Source organism: Mobula birostris, chromosome 5, assembly GCF_030028105.1.
Source record: "Mobula birostris isolate sMobBir1 chromosome 5, sMobBir1.hap1, whole genome shotgun sequence".
NCBI lineage: Eukaryota > Metazoa > Chordata > Chondrichthyes > Myliobatiformes > Myliobatidae > Mobula > Mobula birostris.
This window is the reverse complement of record NC_092374.1, coordinates 102,673,767-102,694,872: the sequence shown is the minus strand read 5'-3', so window position 1 is coordinate 102,694,872 and position 21,106 is coordinate 102,673,767. Positions and strand designations below refer to the sequence as shown.

At 43.9% G+C, this 21,106-nt stretch overlaps 1 protein-coding gene across 11 annotated transcripts in view; it reads left to right on the top strand.

Moving 5' to 3' along the window:
• The window catches only part of LOC140197313 (uncharacterized), a 59,314-nt gene that overhangs the window by 23,926 nt on the left and 14,282 nt on the right, over positions 1-21,106 (top strand). For 9 of the 11 annotated variants that reach the window (XM_072257259.1, XM_072257262.1, XM_072257256.1 and 6 more), the window contains one exon: positions 7,684-7,820. The exons of 1 other annotated variant lie outside the window; for it this stretch is intronic. Coding sequence is in view for 2 of the 10 variants with exons in the window: in XM_072257266.1 (XP_072113367.1) it covers positions 7,684-7,820 (137 nt within the window). In the remaining 8 variants the exon portion in view is untranslated. Of the gene's footprint in view, positions 1-7,683; positions 7,821-18,188; positions 18,261-21,106 lie in introns of all 11 variants that reach the window. One more of the 11 variants, XM_072257261.1, reaches the window with a different exon arrangement.

Genomic DNA, 21,106 nt, shown 5'->3' with positions numbered 1-21,106 from the left:
GCCTCACTGCAGGAAGGATGTGGAAGCCATAGAAAGGGTGCAGAGGAGATTTACAAGGATGTTGCCTGGATTGGGGAGCATGCCTTATGAGAAAAGGTTGAGTGAACCTGGCATTTTTTCCTTGGAGCGACAGAGGATGAGAGGTGACCTGTCATGTGGATAGTCAGAGGCTTTTTCCCAGGGCTGAAACGGTTGCCACAAGAGGACACAGGTTTAAGGTGCTGGGGAGTAGGTACAGGGGAAGGTTTTTTACTCAGAGTGGTGAGTGCGTGGAATGGGCTGCCGGCAACGGTGGTAGAGGTGGATACGATAGGGTCTTTTAAGAGACTCTTGGACAGGTACATGGAGCTTAGAAAAATAGAGGGCTATGGGTAAGCCTAGTAATTTCTAACGTAGGGACATGTTTGGCACAACCGTGGGCCAAAGGGCCTGTATTGTGCTGTAGGTTTTCTATGTTTCTTAAACACTCATCACAAGGTAAGCCTTTCAATCTGGAATCATTTTTGTGAACCTCCTGTGAACCCTCTCCAGTATCAGCACATCCTTTCTTAGATAAGGGGCCCAAAACTTCTCTCAATACTCCAAGTGAGGCCTCAGCAGCCAGTGCCTTATAAGGCCTCAACATTACGTCCTTGCTTTTATATTCTCAACCTCTTGAAATGAATGTTAACATTATCAGTCATTAGCCACATGTCCACTTCTTTTACAGCCAGGCCTGGGACTGTCCATGGCAGAGTCAAACCTCATCTATCTCCCTCATCATTTTGTATATTTTATGAGGGCAACCTTTAACCTCCTGCTGTCTATGGAAAACTGCTGCTGACCTTCTCCCTACTTACAACTGAAATGTTCCAATCCTGGCAATATTATGGCGAACTTCCTCTGTGCTAAAACATAGAGGTCATTGATTGAATATGGGTAAATGGGATGAGTGTAGGGCGATACAATGGCTGGAAGAGTCCTCAGGTGGAAGCAGAGTCTTGAGAGAGGTTGCTGAAGAGATAATGGATGCATTGGACACAATCTTTCAAGAACCACTTGATTCTGCCATGGTCCTGGAGGACTGGAAGATTGCAATTAACTATTAACTAAATGAGGAGAAGGTTCAAACTTCAGAGATGCAGAGAGGCTTAGGAGACCTCGTGCAAGACTCTCAGAAGGTTAACTTACAAGTTGAGTCTGTGGTAAAGAAGACAAATGCAATGTTGGCATTTATTGTAAAGGGAATAGAATATACGAGGGGTGATTGCTAGCTTCACGGCCTAAGGTAGAAGGAGTCATATTTAGAAAACCTAGCACATTTATTTTTCAACATAGGCCCCTCCTACATGTACACACTTAGTCCAGCGGTCGTGGAGCATACGGATCCCTTCTTTGTAGAAGTGGTCCACAGCAGGGGTGTTTGATAAGTTCGTGGCCTAGGGTAGAAGGAGATGAGTTATTAACTTCAAACTTTCTGCATCATCACTCAGAGTTGAACTGCACGTGCCTGTAATGAGAGCGTCTTGGACCTCCAGGTGGTCCACAGCAGCGGTAATTGATAAGACTGTGGCCTAAGGTAGAAGGAGATGAGTTATACAGCTCTTGTTTGAGTGAAAATCAAGAAATTTTGAAGTTAATAACTCACCTTCTTCTACCTTAGGCCACGAACTTATCAGTTACCCCTGCTGTGGACCACTTCTGGAGGTCCAAGATGCCAACTTCTACAAAGAAGGGATCCGTATGCTCCACGACCGCTGGACTAAGTGTGTACATGTAGGAAAAATAAATGTGCTAGGTTTTCTAAAATTGACTCCGCCTACCTTAGGCCACAAACTTATCAATCACCCCTCGTAAAAGCAAGGAGATAATGCTGAGCCTTTATAAGACACTAGTCAGGCTGCACTTGGAGTATTGTCAACAGTTTTGGGCCCCATATCTCAAAGGATGTGCTGCCATTGAAGAGATTCCAGAGGAGGTTCATGAGGATGATTCTGGAACGAAGAAGTTAACATATGAGGAGCTTTAGATTCGTACTCACTGGAATTTAGAAGAATGCGGGAGGGGAATCTCATTGAAACCTACTGAATGTTGAAAGTACTAGATGGGGTGGATGTGGAGAGGATGTTTCCTATGGTGGGGATATCCAGAACTAGAGGGCACAGTCTGAAAATGGAGGGCAACCTTTTTAGAACGAAAGTAAGGAGGAATATTTTTTAGCCGGAGAGTGGTAAATCTGTGGAATGCTTTGCCACAGACTGTGGTGGAGGCCATGTCCATGGGTATGTTTAAGGCGGAAGTTGATTGTTTCCTGATTGGTCAGGGCATCAAAAGATATGGTGAGAAGGCAGGTGTGTGGGGGTTGAGTGGGATCCAGGATCAGCCATGATGGAATAGCAGAGTTGACTCGATGGGCTGAATAGCCTAATTCTGCTCCTTTGTCTTATGGTCTAAGCAGAACTGACTTATCCATGCAGCTTTTCTGACTGCATCATTTGGTTTTGCACACCGAATTGTGTGCAAAACACTGCAATCACACCAGCTTTGCTATCGTTTGGTGAACCAAAATGCACACAGTACTACTCACTGCAGTACTGAAGACTTGTGGTCATAGCTAACTGTTCTTGAACCAAGTTGTTTCAGTACACTTGCTACATTAACAATGTGGAAATTGTCCCAAGTTTGTGTCAGGAAATGTATAGGAAGCTTGACCCAAAAGCAGAGCAATGGAGACAATTTAGCAGTAAACAATACTTTACTAATAAACTGTAAAATACCAAGCAACAAGAGAGAACAGATACTAACCATAACAGGCAACAAGGGGCCTCAAAACAAGAGAGAACAGATACTAACCATAACAGGCAACGAGGTAACTGAAGGCTACGAGCGACTGGCTGAGGCCGGCTGGTTTGAAAAATAAACGTGCTGTGGATGACAGCTGAGTTTAAATAGGTGCAGTTGGAAATGAGTGACAGGAGATTCCTGTTAGTTGGGCGGAGACTGGGAGGTGCCTGCCTCTGCAGACCTGACAGGTTGTCTTATCGGAAAGTGGGACAAATCAAATTGACTACCCAATTAATGTGCATTATCAACAGCAAAGTAATGGAATGTGCTATCAAAAAGCATTCAATTGCCAGGCATTTGTTCCCTGATGTTCCTTTTGGGTTTTGCTAAGATCATTGAGTTCCAGCTTTTCTAAGCTTTCACATGAACATAGACAACAGACCTGTACTCCAGGAGCAGATCCAAAAGTCTCTTAAATACCGTATCGCTGTACTGTCGCTGGCAGTACATTCCACGCACCCACCACTCTGTGTGTGGAAAAACTTTACCTCTGACATCCCCCTTGTACCTACTTGCAAGCACCTTAAAACTGTGCCCCCTCATGTTAGCCATTTCAGCCCTGGGAAAAAGGCTCTGATTATCCACATGATCGATGCCTCTCGTCGTCTTATACACTCTATCAGGTCACCTCACATCCTCCGTCGCTCCAAGGAGAAAAGACCAAATTCACTCAACAACCTGTCATAAGACATCCAATCCAGGCAACGTCCTTGTAAATCACCTCTGCACTCTCTCTGTAGCAGTGGTTGCCAACCTTTTTAAGCCCAAGATCCCCTACCTCAGCCTTAGTGAAAGGCAAGATCGACCTACTAAATTGTTTAGTCACACGCATGTGCATGGAGAAAAGACTGGAAGTAAAACCCCGCAACCCGGAAACAACCCCTCTCCACAAATAGCCTTCCGCAGTGGGAGCACCGCTATATAACCATTATCTTAATTAGCATTACTTATTTTTATAATGCTCACATTACAACACCTTTAATTCTATGTTTCATTATTTAGTTTTATTTCAACACAAGAAATAAATGAATAAAAATTGACTGTTGCACTCAGTGTGATGACTGGGGCTGAATACTTTCCGCTAGTTCCCTGAAATTTGGCTCATAACTACAGACAGCCAGTCTGAGACAGTCTGTGAGGTGTCTGTCAGTAAGACAGCTCCTGCACTTAGATTTCATAATTTTCATCTGTTGCAGCACAGCACCCTCGCAAACCTCCTGACAGACTGAATATTCGAATGGACAGTTTCCTTTGTTAGACTGAATGTTGAATCTGCCATGTTTTTCAGGTGTTTTGTATTGGTAAACTGTTACTGAGACACTAGTATAACTTTCAGAGGTACGCAATATAATGACACCACTTTTTTTTATTGTTTCCCAGTTATTTACATTTGGGGAATGTTGGAATTTAAAGGGGGAGAATGTTGTACATTACAAGTGTTGTAATGTGAACATTATAAAGATAAGTTAACAGACATCCCACCCTGCAAAAGCTCATTTCAGAGAGGTAGCATTATCAATTTGCGGGATACTCCCGGAGCTTATGTTAAAGCTTATGGGGTGTTAGCCTTCATAAGTCAAGGGATAGAGTTTAAGAGTCGCGAGGTAATGATGCAGCTCTATAAAACTCTGGTTAGGCCACACTTGGAGTACTGTGTCCATTTCTGGTCACCTCACTATAGGAAGGATGTGGAAGCATTGGAAAGGGTACAGAGGAGATTTACCAGGATGCTGCCTGGTTTAGAGAGTATGCATTATGATCAGAGATTAAGGGAGCTAGGGCTTTACTCTTTGGAGAGAAGGAGGATGAGAGGAGACATGATACAGGTATACAAGATATTAAGAGGAATAGATAGAGTGGACAGCCAGCGCCACTTCCCCAGGGCACCACGGCTCAGTACAAGAGGACATGGCTTTAAGGTAAGGGGTGGGAAGTTCAAGGGGGATATTAGAGGAAGGTTTTTTACTCAGAGTGGTTGGTGCGTGGAATGCACTGCCTGAGTCAGTGGTGGAGGCAGATACACTAGTGAAATTTAAGAGACTACTAGACAGGTATATGGAGGAATTTAAGGTGGGGGATTATATGGAAGGCAGGGTTTAAGGGTCGGCACATCATTGTGGGCCTAAGGGCCTGTACTGTGCTGTACTATCCTATGTTATGCGGCCCTAGCTCACCTGGACAATACAAACGCCTATGTCAAGATGTAGTTCATTGACTATAGTTGAGTTTAACACCATCAATCCTACAGCTCTGATCGAAAAGCTACAGACCCTGGGCCTCTGTACCTCCTTCTGCAACTGGATCCTCAACCTCCTAACATACTGTGTGGAATTGGTAATAACATCTTCTCCTTGCTGACAACTAGCACTGGTGCTCCACAGGGATGTGTGCTTAGCCCACTATTCCACTCTCTCTATACCCAGGACTGTGTGGCTAAACATAGCTCAAATGCCATCTATAAATTTGCCGATGATATAACCAGCGTTGGTAGAATCTTAGATGGAGACAAAAGGGCATATAGGAGCGAGATATACCAGCTAGTTGGGTGGTGATATAGTAACAACCTGACATTCAGCATTAGTAAGACTAAAGGAGCTGATGGTGGACTTCAGGAAGGTAAGACAAGGGAACATGAACCAATCCTCGGGATCAGAAGTGGAGGGAGTGAGAAATTTCAAGTTCTTGGGTATTAATATCTTTGAGGATCTAACGTGGATGCAACATATTGATGCAGCCATAAAGAAGGCAAAAACACTACTTCATTTGTTTTATTATTTCTGTTTTTGCACTATTCTAATTTAACTATTTAATATACATATATATACTTAATACAATTGATTATTTTTTCTATATTATCATGTGTTGCATTCTACTGCTGCTGCTAAGATAACAAATTTTACAACATATACCAGTCATGATTCTGATTCTCATTCTGTTAAATCTCACCAATGGCCCAAGTCTTCACAAGAATCTTAATATCACAAATAACTATAACATTAAAATCAGCCAGATACATATTGTATCCTCAACAGTAGGCATGAGCTTTGATTGGCTTGTAGTCAGGAACTGTCCTGAACTCTCACCCTTTTTATCATTGGCAAGGCATAATTTGGGTGAAATACTCCATCTGCTGGGAAAATAGGACAAAGGAAATCTACAGCACATTACAGGCCCTGACCAACATCACCTCACGGCTCTTGAACTCAATCCCACAGTTGATGAATGCCATCACACCATATGCCTTCCTAACAGCACTGTCTACCTGCGCAGCAGCTTTGAGTGTCCTATGGATGTGGACCCCAAGATCTTTCAGGTTTTCCACACTGTCAAGAGTCTTATCATTAATATTATATTCTATCTTCAAATTTGACCTACCAATCACCGCTTAGCTGACTTTAAACAAAGCATTACACCATCCAAAACAAAACAGTCAGTGAAATCACCCTCAGCCACCTTCCCCCTCAACTGGTCTCACCTGTCAGCTTCTCACTTCATCTGCCTCCCCCACCCACCTTCCCCCTCACCTAGTCTCAGCTATCACCTGTCAGCTTGTACTTCCTCCTCACCCACCTTTTATCCTGGCTTCTGCACCTTCTCTTCTCCCAGTCCTGATGAATGAACTTGGCCTGAAACATTGACTGTTTATTCCTCTCCAAAGATGATACTTGACCTGCGGATGTTTTTCTGTATGTTGCTCTGGATTTCCAGCACTTGCAGAATCTATTGTGTTAATATATTTCTAAGCTGTGATGCTGTGTACCTTGGAGGGTAACCCTCAGCTGGTCCCTAGACACCAGTTAACTTTGTCTGTGGGTTAGTTAGAATAGTCTAGGCGAGTAACTGCAGAGCCTTTTGTCTAGGTTACACACTGTTTGTGGCGGATGAACCACCTGTCATGTGGTCAGCCAATCATGTGCTTCCATACAATTACTGCAGCTTTGCTCATTCGAACAATGTGGCTTGCAGATGGAAAAACATTGGGAGCTATCTTATAAATCGCTTGCCACAGCATACCAACCTCTGCCCTGCTCTTCAGATACTCTGTGTTACCCTCCTGAGGATAAAGAATTCTATTTTAGTGTCACCTGCAAACTTGTGCCTTGTACAAACTCATTCAAGTCATTTATATACAATATTGTGCAGAAGTTTTGGGAACATGTATGTAGCGAGGGTGCTTGAGATTTTTGCATGGTAGTGCAGTAATTTTATGGAGTGGGAAAGGGGCAGGGAGAGGGGAATCATGGTTGGGAAAAGGGGGAAGGGAGAGGGGAGGTAGTGGGAAGCACCAGAGAGACATCCTGTAATTGTTTGGAATCAAATGATCTTGCCTGTGTCTCAGGGCTGGGTGAGTCTACACTCATGCCACCCCTGCCCCTGGCACTCCTTCTCTGCCACCTGTCCCACACCCCTCCCATGGCACTTCACCCTTGCTCCTGCCAGATTTACAACTCACTCTCTGATCCCTGTTGACAAGTACAATACTGTGTAATAGTTCTTGGCATTTTAGCTCTCTATACAGACCTTTGCGCAGTGCTATACACTGGTGCTGTGGCTACGTTCACTGATGCTCTTTAGTCACTATGGGTCCTGCTGAGTTTCTAGTGAGTTGCACAGGAGCACAACATGCTATTGGAGGATGTGCTTATGGTGTGAACTGTTGCTAGGGCTGGGCTATGTCTTTCAATTGGACCTGCTACACCTATTCATTGTAAAGGAATGTTTAATGCCTTACATGACCATCCTTCATTTGGCCACCACCAATCAACCTGGACAGTGAGAGTGATGTTGGAGCATTCACCCAGGCTAGGGCAATAGTTATTCCACACCATGATATAATAACTCTTTTTCCTGACCTTGCAGACCGGGCTTATTTCAATATGACATCCCCTTCTTCAAGCAACAAGGAGCTTTTGTGTGAGCTGAAAGCCGGAAAGGTCCTGAGGCCAACACAGCACACGACAGGCCTAACCACAGTATTTTCTGGAAGTGGAAGAAATGTGAGTGGGTAGCAGCAACATCATTTATATGGAATGGTCTAAGATGGACAAATTTTGATGTACAACAAAAGGACGTTTGGAGTTAACAAAAGTTATTTATAATATATCAGGCAACAGCGGCTGACAAGGGAAGTTAAATATACCTTTAGCCAGAGAGTGGTGAATCTGTGGAATTCTTTGCCACAGGTAGCTGTGGAGGCCGAGTCTTTATGTATATTTAAGACGGAGGTTGATAGATTCTTGATTAGTCAGTACATGAAGGGATATGGGGAGAAGACAGGAGATTGGGGCTGAGAGGAAAAATGGATCAGCCATGATGAAATGGCAGAGCAGACTCGATGGGCCAAATGGCCTAATTCTGCTCCTATATCATATGGTCTTCTGGTCTTACAAAAGCAAAACAGACGATATACAGAGTGTAAAAACTAACAGAAAGCTAGAGGATTATGAAAACCAATAGAAGCAACTCAAAAAAACAATAAGGGAAGAAAAGATTAAACATGAATGTAAGTGAGTTAATAATATTTTAAAAAACCATATGTGTTTTTTCAAATATATAAAGAGCAAAAGAGTAGCAGGTGTAGACATTGGGCTACTGCTAAATATTCTGAAGCAACATTAACAGGGGCAAAGAAATGGAGAATGAACTGACTAGGTATGAGGGGTGATTGATAAGTTCGTGGCCTAAGGTAGAAGGATTCAATTTTAGAAAACCTAGCACATTTATTTTTCAACATAGTCCCCTCCTACATGTACACACTTAGTCCTGCGGTCGTGGAGCATACGGATCCCTTCTTTGTAGAAGTGGTCCACAGCAAGGGTGTTTGATAAGGTCATGGCCTAGGGTAGAAGGAGATGAGTTACTAATTTCAAACTTTCCGCATCATCACTCAGAGTTGAACTGCATGTGCATGTAATGAGAGCATCTTGGACCTTCAGGTGGTCCATAGCAGCGGCGATTGATAAGATTGTGGCCTAAGGTAGAAAGAGATGAGTTATATCGCTCTTGTTACATGCACATGCAGTTCAACTTTGAGTGAAAATGCAGAAAGTTTGAAGTTTGAGGCAGGTTCGATGTTGTCATTTGAAGTTAAATTGGATAGATATATGGACAGGAAAGGAATGGAAGCTTATGGGCTGAGTGCAGGTCGGTGGGACTAGGTGAGGGTAAGAGTTCGGCACGGACCAGAAAGGCCGAGATGGCCTGTTTCCATGCTGTAATTGTTATATGGTTGCCTTAGGCCACAAACTTATCAATCACCCCTGCTGTGGACCACTTTCTGGAGGTCCAAGACGCCGACTTCTACAAAGAAGGGATTGGTATGCTCCACAACAGCTGGACTAAGTGTGTACATGTAGGAAAAATAAATGTGCTAGGTTTTCTGAAATTGACTCTGTCTACCTTAGGCCACGAACTTATCAAGCACCCCTGGTATTGTCAGTCATTACGGTACCAGGAATTCGAGAGTGTCAGGGGTAGAAGCAAATATTAAGGAGAAGGTGCTTGAGAAGCTGAAGGGTGGACAAGTCATCTGGTTGAATGGACTACACAGCAGGATTCTGAAAGAGGTAGCTGAAGAGATTGTAGAGGCACTAGTAGATATCCAATCAGAATAATTAGAGTGGGGAATGGTTCTAGAGGGCTGGAACATCGCAAATGTCACTCCAATCTCTAACAGGAAATTATAGTCCAGTTAGCCAGAATTCAGTGGTTGATACGATTTGAGAGTCCATTATTAACAAAAAGGTTTTGAGGTACTTGGAGGCACACAATTAAATAGGCCAAAGTCAGCCTGGTTTCCTTAAGAGGAAACCTTGCCTGAGAAATCTGCTAGAATTCTCTGAGGAAATAACAGGCAGGACAGACAGAGGAGAGTCAGTCAAGGTTGTATACTTGGATTTTCAGAAGGCCTTTGACAAGGTGCCACACATAAGGCTGCAAAGTAAGATAGGAGCCTGTGGTATTACAAAAAAGATACTAGCATAGAAGATCGGGTGACTAGCAGAAGGCAAACAGTGGAATAAAGGGAGCCTTTTCTTGTTATATCTCAATGCACAAAGTAAGGTGGATGATCTTGTTCCACTATTACAGCTTGCCAGGTATGATGTTTTGACCATCACTGAGTCGTGGCTGAAGGATGGTTGTAGTTGGGTGCTGAATGTCCAGGGTTACACATTGTGTCTGGGGGATAGGAAGGTAGGCAGAGGTTGATGTTCTGGAGCATGTTGATATTAAAGGAGAGGAGGTGTTGGAGTTGTTAAAATACATGAGGAGCCTGATGGAATATTCCCCAGGCTGTTCCACGAGCCGAGGGAAGATATTGCTGAGCCTCTGACTAGGATCTTTATGTCCTCATTGTCTACAGGAATAGTACTGGAGGATTAGAGGGAGGTTGTCCCCTTGTTCAAAAAAGGTAGTAGGAATAGTCCGGGTAATTATAGACCAGTGAACCTTACATCTGTGGTGGGAAAGCTGTTGGAAAAGATTCTTAGAGATAGGATCTATGGGCATTTAGAGAATCATGGTCTGATCAGGGACAGTCAGCATGGCTTTGTGAAGGGCAGATCATGTCTAACAAGCCTGAAAGAGTTCTTTGAGGAGGTGACCAGGCACATAGATGAGGGTAGTGCAGTGGATATGATCTACATGGATTTTAGTAAAGCATTTGACAAGGTTCCAGACGGTAGGCTTATTCAGAAAGTCAGAAGGCATGGGATCCAGGGAAGTTTGGCCAGGTGGATTCAGAATTGGCTTGCCTGCAGAAAGCAGAGGGTCGTGGTGGACGGAGTACATTCGGATTGGAGGGTTGTGACTAGTCGTATCCCACAAGATTCGGTTCTGGGACCTCGACTTTTCGTGACTTTTAATAACGACCTGGATGTGGGGGTAGAAGGGTGGGTTGGCAAGTTTGCAGACGACACAAAGGTTGGTGGTGTTGTGGATAGTGTGGAGGATTGTCAAAGATTGCAGAGAGACATTGATAGGATGCAGAAGTGGGCTGAGAAGTGGCAGATGGAGTTCAACCTGGAGAAGTGTGAGGTGTACACTTTGGAAGGACAAACTCCAAGGCAGAGTACAAAGTAAATGGCAGGATACTTGGCTATGTACCCTCAGGAGCAGAGGGCATGTCTACAGATCCCTGAAAGTTGCCTCACAGGTAGATAGGGTAGTTTAGAAAGCTTATGGGGTGTTAGCCTTCATAAGTCGAGGGATAGAGTTTAAGAGTCACGAGGTAATGATGCAGTTCTATAAAACTCTGGTTAGGCCACACTTGGAGTACTTTGTCCAGTTCTGGTCTCCTCACTATAGGAAGGATGTGGAAGCATTGGAAAGGGTACAGAGGAGATTTATCAGGATGCTGCCTGGTTTAGAGAGTATGCATTATGATCAGAGATTAAGGGAGCTAGGGCTTTACTCTTTGGAGAGAAGGAGGATGAGAGGAGACATGATACAGGTATACAAGATATTAAGAGGAATAGATAGAATGGACAGCCAGCGCCAATTCCCCAGGGCACCACTGCTCATTATAAGAGGACATGGCTTTAAGGTAAGGGGTGGGAAGTTCAAGGGGGATATTAGAGGAAGGTTTTTCGCTCAGAGTGGTTGGTGCGTAGAATACCCTGCCTGAGTCAGAGGTGGAGGCAGAAATGCTAGTGAAATTTAAGAGACTACTAGACAGGTATATGGAGGAATTTAAGGTGGGGGTATATGGGAGGCAGGGTTTAAGGGTTGGCACAACATTGTGGGCCAAAGGGCCTGTACTGTGCTGTACTATTCTGTGTTCTATGAATGGCGTGGCTTTGCTGGTAAAGAATTGCATCAAATCAGTAGAAAGGTATAACATAGGATCAGAAGACATTGAATCCTTGTGGGTTGAGTTAAGGGTAAAAGGACTCTGATGAGAGTTATATACCAGCTACCCAACAGTAGCTGGGAGGTGGACCGCAGATTACAATGGGAAATAGAAAAGGTGTGTCAAAAGAGCAATGTTATGATAGCTGTGGGAGATTTCAACATGCATATTGATTGGGAAAATTAGGTTGGTAATGGATCTCGAGAGTGAGTTTGTTGAATGCCTATGAGATGGCCTTTTAAAGCAGTTTGTCGTTAAGCCTACTAGGCATTCAGCTATATCAGCTGTGGAGGGCAGGTGTTGGTGGGTGTATTTGAGGCAAAGCTTGATAGGTTCTTGATTGGTCATGGTATCAAAGGTTATAGGGAGAAGGCAGGGGAATGAGGCTGAGGAGGAGAAAAAAGGATCAGTCATAACTGAATGGTGGAGCAGACTCAAAAACTTGTATAAATCTGCTGTGGAGAGCATTCTGACAGGCTGCATCACTGTCTGGTATGGGGGAGGGGGTGCTACTGCACAGGACCAAAAGAAGCTGCAGAGGGTGTAAATTTAGTTGGTTCCATCTTGGGTACTAGCCTACGAAGTACCCAGGACATCTTCAAGGAGCGGTGTCTCAGAAAGGCAGCGTCCATTATTCAGGACCTCCGGCACCCAGGGCATGCCCTTTTCTCACTGTTAGGAGGTACAGAAGCCTGAAGGCACACACTCAATGATTCAGGAACAGCTTCTTCCCCTCTGCCATCCGATTCCTAAATGGACATTGAATCCTTTTTTAATATATATTTTCTGGGTTTTTTGCACTATTTTTAATCTTTTCAATATACATATACTGTAATTGATATATGTATTTATTATTATTTTATTTTGTTTTTTTCCTTCTAGATTATGTATTGCATTGAACTGCTGCTGCTAAGTTAATAAATTTCACATCAAATGCCAGTGATAATAAACCTGATTCTGATGGGCCACATAGCATATTCCTGCTCCTATATCTCATGGCCTTGTGGTTTGCCCTGAGCTGAAACCTCAAACCTGGAGGAATGGTGGGTCACTCTTGGTCTTACCTCTACCCTCTGACCTGTTTGGCATGGGTGACCTGACCATGAGCCAAATCACAAGGCCTTGACTCCAGCCTTCAGAGCTCTCCAGGTCATTGAGGCATGCAAACCTGCAAACCCTACGACAAGTTGATGGTCCTTGTGGAGGTTTAGGGGAAGAGCCCACTTCCCATGTCCCTTGATTGGGTTTGTGTCCCTTTCTCACCCCGGTAGATTGTGGAGGCATTAGCGATGATCTTTCAAAAGTCGATAGATTCTGGCATGGTTCCAGAAGACTGGAAGATTGCAAATGTCACTCCGCTATTTAAGAAGGGGGCAAGGAAGCAAAAAGGAAATTATAGACCTGTTAGCTTCACATCAGTGGTTGGGAAGTTGTTGGAGTCGATTGTCAAGGATGAGGTTACAGAGTACCTGGAGGCAAGATAGGCAGAACTCAGCATGGATTCCTTAAAGGAAAATCCTGCCTGACAAACCTATTACAATTTTTTGAGGAAATTACCAGTAGGCTAGACAAGGGAGATGCAGTGGATGTTGTATATTTGGATTTTCAGAAGGCCTTTGACAAGGTGCCACACATGAGGCTACTTAACAAGATAAGAGCCCATGGAATTACGGAAGAGTTACATACGTTGGCTGATTGGCAGGAAACAGAGAGTGGGAATAAAGGGATCCTATTCTGGTTGGCTGCCGGTTACCAGTGGTGTTCCACAGGGGTCTGTGTTGGGGCCGCTTCTTTTTACATTGTACATCAACAATTTGGATTATGGAATAGATGGCTTTGTGGCTAAGTTTGCTGACGATACGAAGATAGGTGGAGGGGCCGGTAATGCTGAGGAAACGGAGAGTCTGCAGGGAGACTTGGATAGATTGGAAGAATGGGCAGAGAAGTGGCAAATGAAGTACAATGTTGGAAAGTGTATGGTTATGCACTTTGGCAGAAAAAATAAACTGGCAAACTATTATTTAAATGGGGAAAGAATTCAAAGTTCTGAGATGCAATGGGACTTGGGAGTCCTCATACAGGATACCATTAAGGTTAACCTCCAGGTTGAGTCAGTAGTGAAGAAGGCGAATGCAATGTTGGCATTCATTTCTAGAGGAATAGAGTATAGGAGCAGGGATGTGATGTTGAGGCTCTATAAGGCGCTGGTGAGACCTCACTTGGAGTACTGTTGGCAGTTTTGGTCTCCTTATTTAAGAAAGGATGTGCTGACGTTGGAGAGGGTACAGAGAAGATTCACTAGAATGATTCCAGGAATGAGAGGGTTAACATATGAGGAACGTTTGTCCGCTCTTGGACTGTATTCCTTGGAGTTTAGAAGAATGAAGGGAGACCTCATAGAAACATTTCGGATGTTGAAAGCATGGACAGAGTGGATGTGGCAAAGTTGTTTCCCATGATGGGGGAGTCCAGTACAAGAGGGCATGACTTAAGGATTGAACCCATTCAGAACAGAAATGCGAAGAAATTTTTTTAGTCAGAGGGTGGTGAATCTATGGAATAGTTACTCCTCATATTCCTTGTAAATCTTTCCCCTCTCGCACTTAATCTGTGGCCCTTAGTTTTGGACTCCTCGACCCTGAGGAAAAGTCTGCTTTTTCTCTGCCCATCTTATCGATGCCACTTATCATTTTATGAACTTCTATAATATTGCCCTTCATTCTCCTGGGCTACAAGGAATAAAGACCAAGCCTCCCCAATCTCTCCTCTATAACTCCAGTCCTCTAGTCTTGGCGACATCCTCATAAATCTTTCCTGCTGAGACATGTCTTTACTGTAACAGGGTGATCGAAGACTGTAATCCAACTGTGGCCTCATGGACAACTTGTACAACTGCAATATACTCAAAAGTTCTGACTGTAGAAAGCCAAGCATGCTAACTGCCTTTTTCACCACACTGTCTACCTATGCTGTCACTTTCAACAAACACTTGCAGCCTGAAGTCCCTCCATTCCAGGAGTTCCCAACATGTTTTTAATGCCGTGGGCCAATACCATTAAGCAAGGGGTTGGTGGAACCCAGGTTGGGGAGCTCTGCTCTGTTCCATTATACTGCCTAGATAAGGTTGTAAAGAAAGCTTTTGGCACACCGGCCTTCATAAGTCAAAGTACTGAGTGCAGCAGCTGGGATGTTTTGTGTAAGTCAATGGTGAGGCCTAATTTGGAGTATTGTGTGCAGTTTTGGTCACTTACCTACAAGAAAGATGTAAATGAAGTTGAACGAGAACAGAGAAAAATTATAAGGATTTTGCTGGGTGTGGAGGATTTGAGTTCTAAGGGAAGATTGAATAGGAAGTGGGAAGATTGAGGGGAGATTTGACAGAGGTATACAAAATTATGAGGGCTATGGATAGGGAAATGCAAGCAGGCTTTTCTACTGAGGTTGGGTGGGACTACAATTAGAGGTCATGAGTTAAGGGCGAAAGGTTTAAGGGGAACACCAGGGGATGTTTCTTCACTCAGAGGGTAGTGAGAGTGTGGAATGAGCTGCCAGCACAAGTGGTGCATGCAAGCTCAATTTCAACATTTAAGAGAAGTTTGAAGGTGCATGGATAGTAGGAGTATGGAGGGCTATGATCCAAATGGGAGTAGGAAGTTGAAATAGTTTGGCACAAACTAGATGGGCCAAAGAGCCTGTTTCTGTGCTGTACTTTTCTATGACTCATAGTAAAAGCTGGTTTGACTTTCCAAATACCAGCACCTCACACTTATCTATGTTGAAATTCTTTTGTTAGTTGTTGGACCACTTCCCTAACTGAGCAAGAACTTCAACTTAGTATCATAGGGTCATAGAGTCAAATAACACCTCAACCCAGAACCAGGTCCATCAAAACAACTATTACCCCTCAACCATCAGGTGCTTAAACCAGAGGAGATAACTTCACAGATCTTCACTTGCTCCATCACTGAACTGTGCCCTCACTCACTTTCAAGGACTCTTCAACTCATTCTCGAAATGTATTGCTTATTTATTTTTTAGTAATATTTTAGGATCTTTTTCTTTTTGTATTTGCATAGTATGTTGTCATTTGCATATTGGTTGTTTGTCCTGCTGGGTATGGTCTTTCATTGTTTCTATTTTGCTCCTTTGTAGTTACTGTAAATCCTGCAAGAAAATTAATCTCAAGATTGTCTATGGTCACATGAATGTACTTTGATAAATTTATATTGAACTTTTGTACTTTTTGAACTCAACAGATTGGGCAGCTTCCTGTGGAGAGAGAAGCTGCGAATGTTGCAGATAGAAATCCTTCACTTTCTTGTCTTGTTCTCCAAGCTTCTGTGTGGACCTTTATCAAAAGCCACCTGAAATTTTAAATACTGCCTCACCACTGTTGTCCATATCCAGAATAATACAACATTTTGCCTCCATTTGCAGCCCAATCCATATCCTTCAGCACAAATGTCTCTCTGGGTGTCTGGAGATTTGTCATTCTTTCCTGGCACATATTGAAAATCCCTCTGCATAAAGCCTAGTGTTTGAACAGCCTTAGCCACAGATTGATTTTAAAGTTATGAATCTGAACCACCGAATCCCTCAGCAACAAGTGTACCCCTCTGGATACTGCTGGGGAGAGGTAGTCTGTCAGGACAGAGGAGCAGCAGCAGCAGCAGCAGCCAGCCCAGTGACATCGTGGGCAGCTCTGAGGCAGAGCAATAGTGACAGAAGACTCAATTATTAGGGGGATGGACAGAAGATTCTGTGGCCGAGAAAGAGATACCAGGATGGTGTGTTGCCTCCCGGATGCTGAGGTCCAGGATGTCTTGGGGCAACTGCAGAATACTCGCAAGGGGGAGAATGTTCAGCTAGAGACTGTAGTGCACATTGGTACTAATGACATGGGTAGAAAGAGGGAAAAGTAGAGAGTTAGAAAAGGGGCTGAAGAGCAGGACCTCCAAGGTAGTAATCCCGGCACCATGTGCCAGTCAGGGCAGGGATAGGATGCTAGAACAGATGAATGAGTGGCTGAGGGACTGCTGCAAGGGCAGGGTTTCAGCGTCTTAGATCTTTGGAACCTCTTCTAGGCCAGGGGTGACCTGTATAAGAGGAACTAGTTGTACCTAAACTGGAGGGGAACAAATATCCTGGTTCAGAGGTTCACTCGAGTGACTCAGGAGGGTTTAAGCTAGTTTGGTAGGGGGATGGGAACCAGAGCATCAGCTCAGAAAGTGCAAGGGTACAGAGGAAGGTAGATATCAAACCCAATTAGCACTAGCAGAAGCAAAGTAACAGATAAAATGGGACAGATAGTTTGAAGCTTGTGTGTTTTAATACTTGGAGTATTGTAAGTAAAGGTGATGAAATGGATCACTGCATGGAATTATAATGTTGTGGCCATTAGTTGAGAGAGGGACAGGACTGGGTGCTTAATGTCCCAGGGTTTCAATGTTTTAGCAAGATAAAGAGGGGGGTGAGTTGCACTACAATATCAGTCATAATAGACATAGTGGGGGATCACACTGATAGGATTGTATTACAAAATGCCAAACAGCCACGGGGGCATTGAGGAACAAATATACAGACAGTTAAAGATGCTGCAAAAAAAAACAAGCCATGTTGTTGTCATGGCAGATTTCAACTTCCTGAATATAAACTGAGACCTTCTCAGTGGAAGCGGTTTAGATGGGGCAGAATTTGTGATGTGGCTTCAGGAGGGTTTGTTAAATCAATGTGTAGGTATTGTACTAGAAGGGGCTGCACTAGACCTGGTGTTGGGTTCATGAGTCTGCCTTTCAGTGGGCCAACGGTCAGGGCACAGTGAACACAGCTACTTAAGTTTTAAGACTGCTGTTGATAAGGGTAAGTATGGACCTTGCTAAATTGGAGCAGGGAAAATTACAAGATTAGGCAGGAACTAGAGAGAGGCAGGAACAACTGTTCTTGGGCAAGTCCACATCTGACAAGTGGAGAGTGTTTAAAGACCAACTGAACAGAGTACAGGACAGGTATGCTCCAGTCAGAAGGAAGGACAAGGATGGCAAGGTAAGAGAGCCTTGGATGTTGAGGGAGGTGATGAATTTAGTCAAAAAGAAAAAGTATGTTGAGGTTAGGAAGCTCGAATCAGAGCCTTAGAGAATTATAAGGAAGGCAGGAAGAACTCAAGAAGGGAATGAGGAAAGCCAGGAGGGCCGATGGAAAGTCCTCGGTGAGTAGGATGAAGGTGAATCCCAGGACATTCTATACATACATCAAGAGCAAGAGGAAAAACTAGGGAGAGGGTGGGATCACTCAAGATAAAGGGGGAACATTTGTTTGGATGCAAAGGAAGTGGGTCAAGTCCTTAATGAGTACCTTACATCGGAATTTGCCAAGGGAGAGGATGTAGTATTGAGTCTCTTAAAGAGCATGAAGATGGATAAGTCGTCAGGGCCTGATGGGATATATACCAGATTATTGAGCGAAGGAAATGAAAAGATTGATCAGCCTTCGACAAATATCTTTCTATCCTCACTAGACACAGGCAAGGTTCTGAAGGACCGGTGAGTTGAAGAAGGAAACTAGGGATTATCCTGGAAACCATAGACTGGTGAGTCTCGTGTCAATGGTAAGGAAGTTATTAGAGAGAATTCTTCGGGATAGGATTTATGAGCGTTTAGAAACCCATGCGCTAATTAGGGAGAGCCAGCATAGCTTTGTGCTAGAGAAGTCATGTCTTGCTAACTTGACAGAGTTTTTGATGAGGTGAGGAGGGTGATTGATGAAGGTAGAGCTGTGGATGCTGTCCACCTGGATATTAGTAAAGCATTTGACAAGGTCTGTCATGGGAGTCTCAACCAGAAGGTTGGGAAGCATGGGATCAGTCGTGAATTGTCCATTTGGATTTAGAACTGGCTCGTGCATAGAGGACAGAAAGTGATGGTCTAGTTGGAGGTCTGTGAAAAGAAGTTTCCACAGGGATTTGTACTGGGACCGCTGTTTGTGATGTACATAAATGACCTGGATGAAAATGTAAATAGAGGGATAAGAGACAGTACACTGTTAAGGGCAGGAACCTGAAGAGCAGAGGGATCTTGGGATCCAAGTTCATAGCTCCTTGAAAGTGGCTACACAGGTCGATAGAGTGGTTCAGAAGGCCTGTGGCACGCTTGCCTTTATTAGTCAGGCCGTGAGTTCAAAAGTCAGCAAGCTATGTTGCAGATTTGTAAAGCTGTAGTTATGCCACATCTGGAGTATTGCATACAGTTCTGGTTGCCTTTTTATTGGAAGGATGCTGAGGCTTTCGAGAGGATGCTGCCTGGATTTAAGAGCCTGTGCTATAACAAGAGCTTGAACAAACTTGAGACATAGAATACAGTACTGTGCAAAAGTCTTTGACATATATAGTACTGTAGTGATTTTATGTACTACAGCCACAAAAAGCACACATTTCATGACATATGTGAGTGATAAACCTGATTCTGATAAGGGTCTTTATTATGGACTGGGTGGGAAGGGGGCAGGGAGAAGGGAATCATGGTTGGAAACAGGGGAAGGGAGAGGGGAGGTAGTGGGAAGCACCAAAGAGACATTCTGTAATGATCAATAAACCAATTGTTTGGAATCAAATGACCTTAACTAGTGTCTCAGGGCTGGGTGTGTTTACACCTGTGCCAGCCCTCCCCCTCCACCCATGACACTCGTTCTCAGCCACCTGTCCCACACCCCTCCCCGGCACGCCACCCTCACCATTCCCAGCATCCTTTGCTCCAGCCGGATTTACAAACCCACTCCCTGCTCCACATTGACAAATACAGTACTTTGCAAAAGTTTGAGGCACTCTAGCTGTACACACAGTACATAACCTAAGGCTTTTGCACAGTACTATAGAAAGACAGTCTCTGTTTCCCAGGGTTGCAATGTCTAACATCAGAGGGCATGCATTTAAGGTGAGAGGCAATAATTTCAAAGGAAATGTGAGGGGCAAGTTTTTTACACTAGGAATAGTGGGTGCCTGGAATGCACTGCTTGTGGTGGTAGTAGAGGCAGATACATTAGGGATTTTTAAGAGACATCTAGATAGCCAATAATGTAAAGCAGGATACTAAATTTTTTTTTCAGTTCTATAAAGAGTAAAAGGGAGATGAGAGCTGATGTTGGACCACTGGAAAATGATGCAGGTGAGGTAGCAATGGGGCACAAAGAAATGGCAGATGAATTTAATAAGTACTTCCCTTTAGCCTTTACGGTGGAAGACATTAGCAATATGTCAGAGACAGAATGTCATGGAGCAGGAGTGAGTGCCATTGCTATTACAAAGGAAAAAGTGCTAGGCAAACTCAAAGGATATGTCACCTGGACCAGATGGACTACATCCCAGAGGACTGGAAAATTGCAAATGACACTCCACTCTTTAAGAAGGAAGGAAGGCAAAAGAAAGGAAATTATACGACAGTTAGCCTAACCTCAGTGGTTGGGAAAGTGTTGGAGTCCATTATTAAGGATGAATTTTCGGGGTACTCGGAATCTGTTAGTACTTTGAGGAAGTAACCCACAGGGTGGACAAAGGAGAGGCAGGGGGTGTTATTTACTTGGATTTTCAGAAGGCATTTGATAAAGTGCCACAAATAAGGCTGCTTAACAAGGTAAAATCCTATGGTGAGAAAAGATACTGGCGTGGATGGAGGAACGGCTGACAGGCAGGAGGCAGTGAGTAGGAATAAAAGGGGCCTTTTCTGGTTGGCTGCCAGAGACTAGAGGTGTTCCTTGGGGTTCAGTATTGGGACCACTGCTTTTCATTGTTTGTCAATGATTTAGATAATGGAATTGATGGCTGTGTGGCAAAGATTAACATAGAAAATAGGTGCAGGAGTAGGCCATTCGGCCCTTCAAGCCTGCACCACCATTCAGTATGATCATGGCTGATCATCTAACTCAGAACTCTGTACCAGCCTTCCCTCCATACCCCCGATCCCTTTAGCCACAAGGGCCATATCTAACTCCCTCTTAAACATAGCCAATGAACTGGCCTCAACTGTTTCCTGTGGCAGAGAATTCCACAGATTCACCACTCTCTGTGTGAAGACGTTTTTCCAAATCTCGGTCCTAAAAGGCTTCCCCTTCCTCAAACTGTGACCCCTCGTTCTGGACTTCCCCAACATCGGGAACAATCTTCCTACATCTAGCCTGTCCAATCCCTCTAGGATTTCATACGTTTCAATAAGATTCCCCCTCAATCTTCTAAATTCCAACAAGTATAAGCCTAGTCGATCCAGTCTTTCTTCATATGAAAGCACTGCCATCCCAGGAATCAATCTGGTGAACCTTCTTTGTACTCCCTCTATGGCAAGGATGTCTTTCCTCAGATTAGGGGACCAAAACTGCACACAATACTCCAGGTGTGGTCTCACCAAGGCCTTGTACAACTGCAGTAGTACCTCCCTGATGTACTCGAAT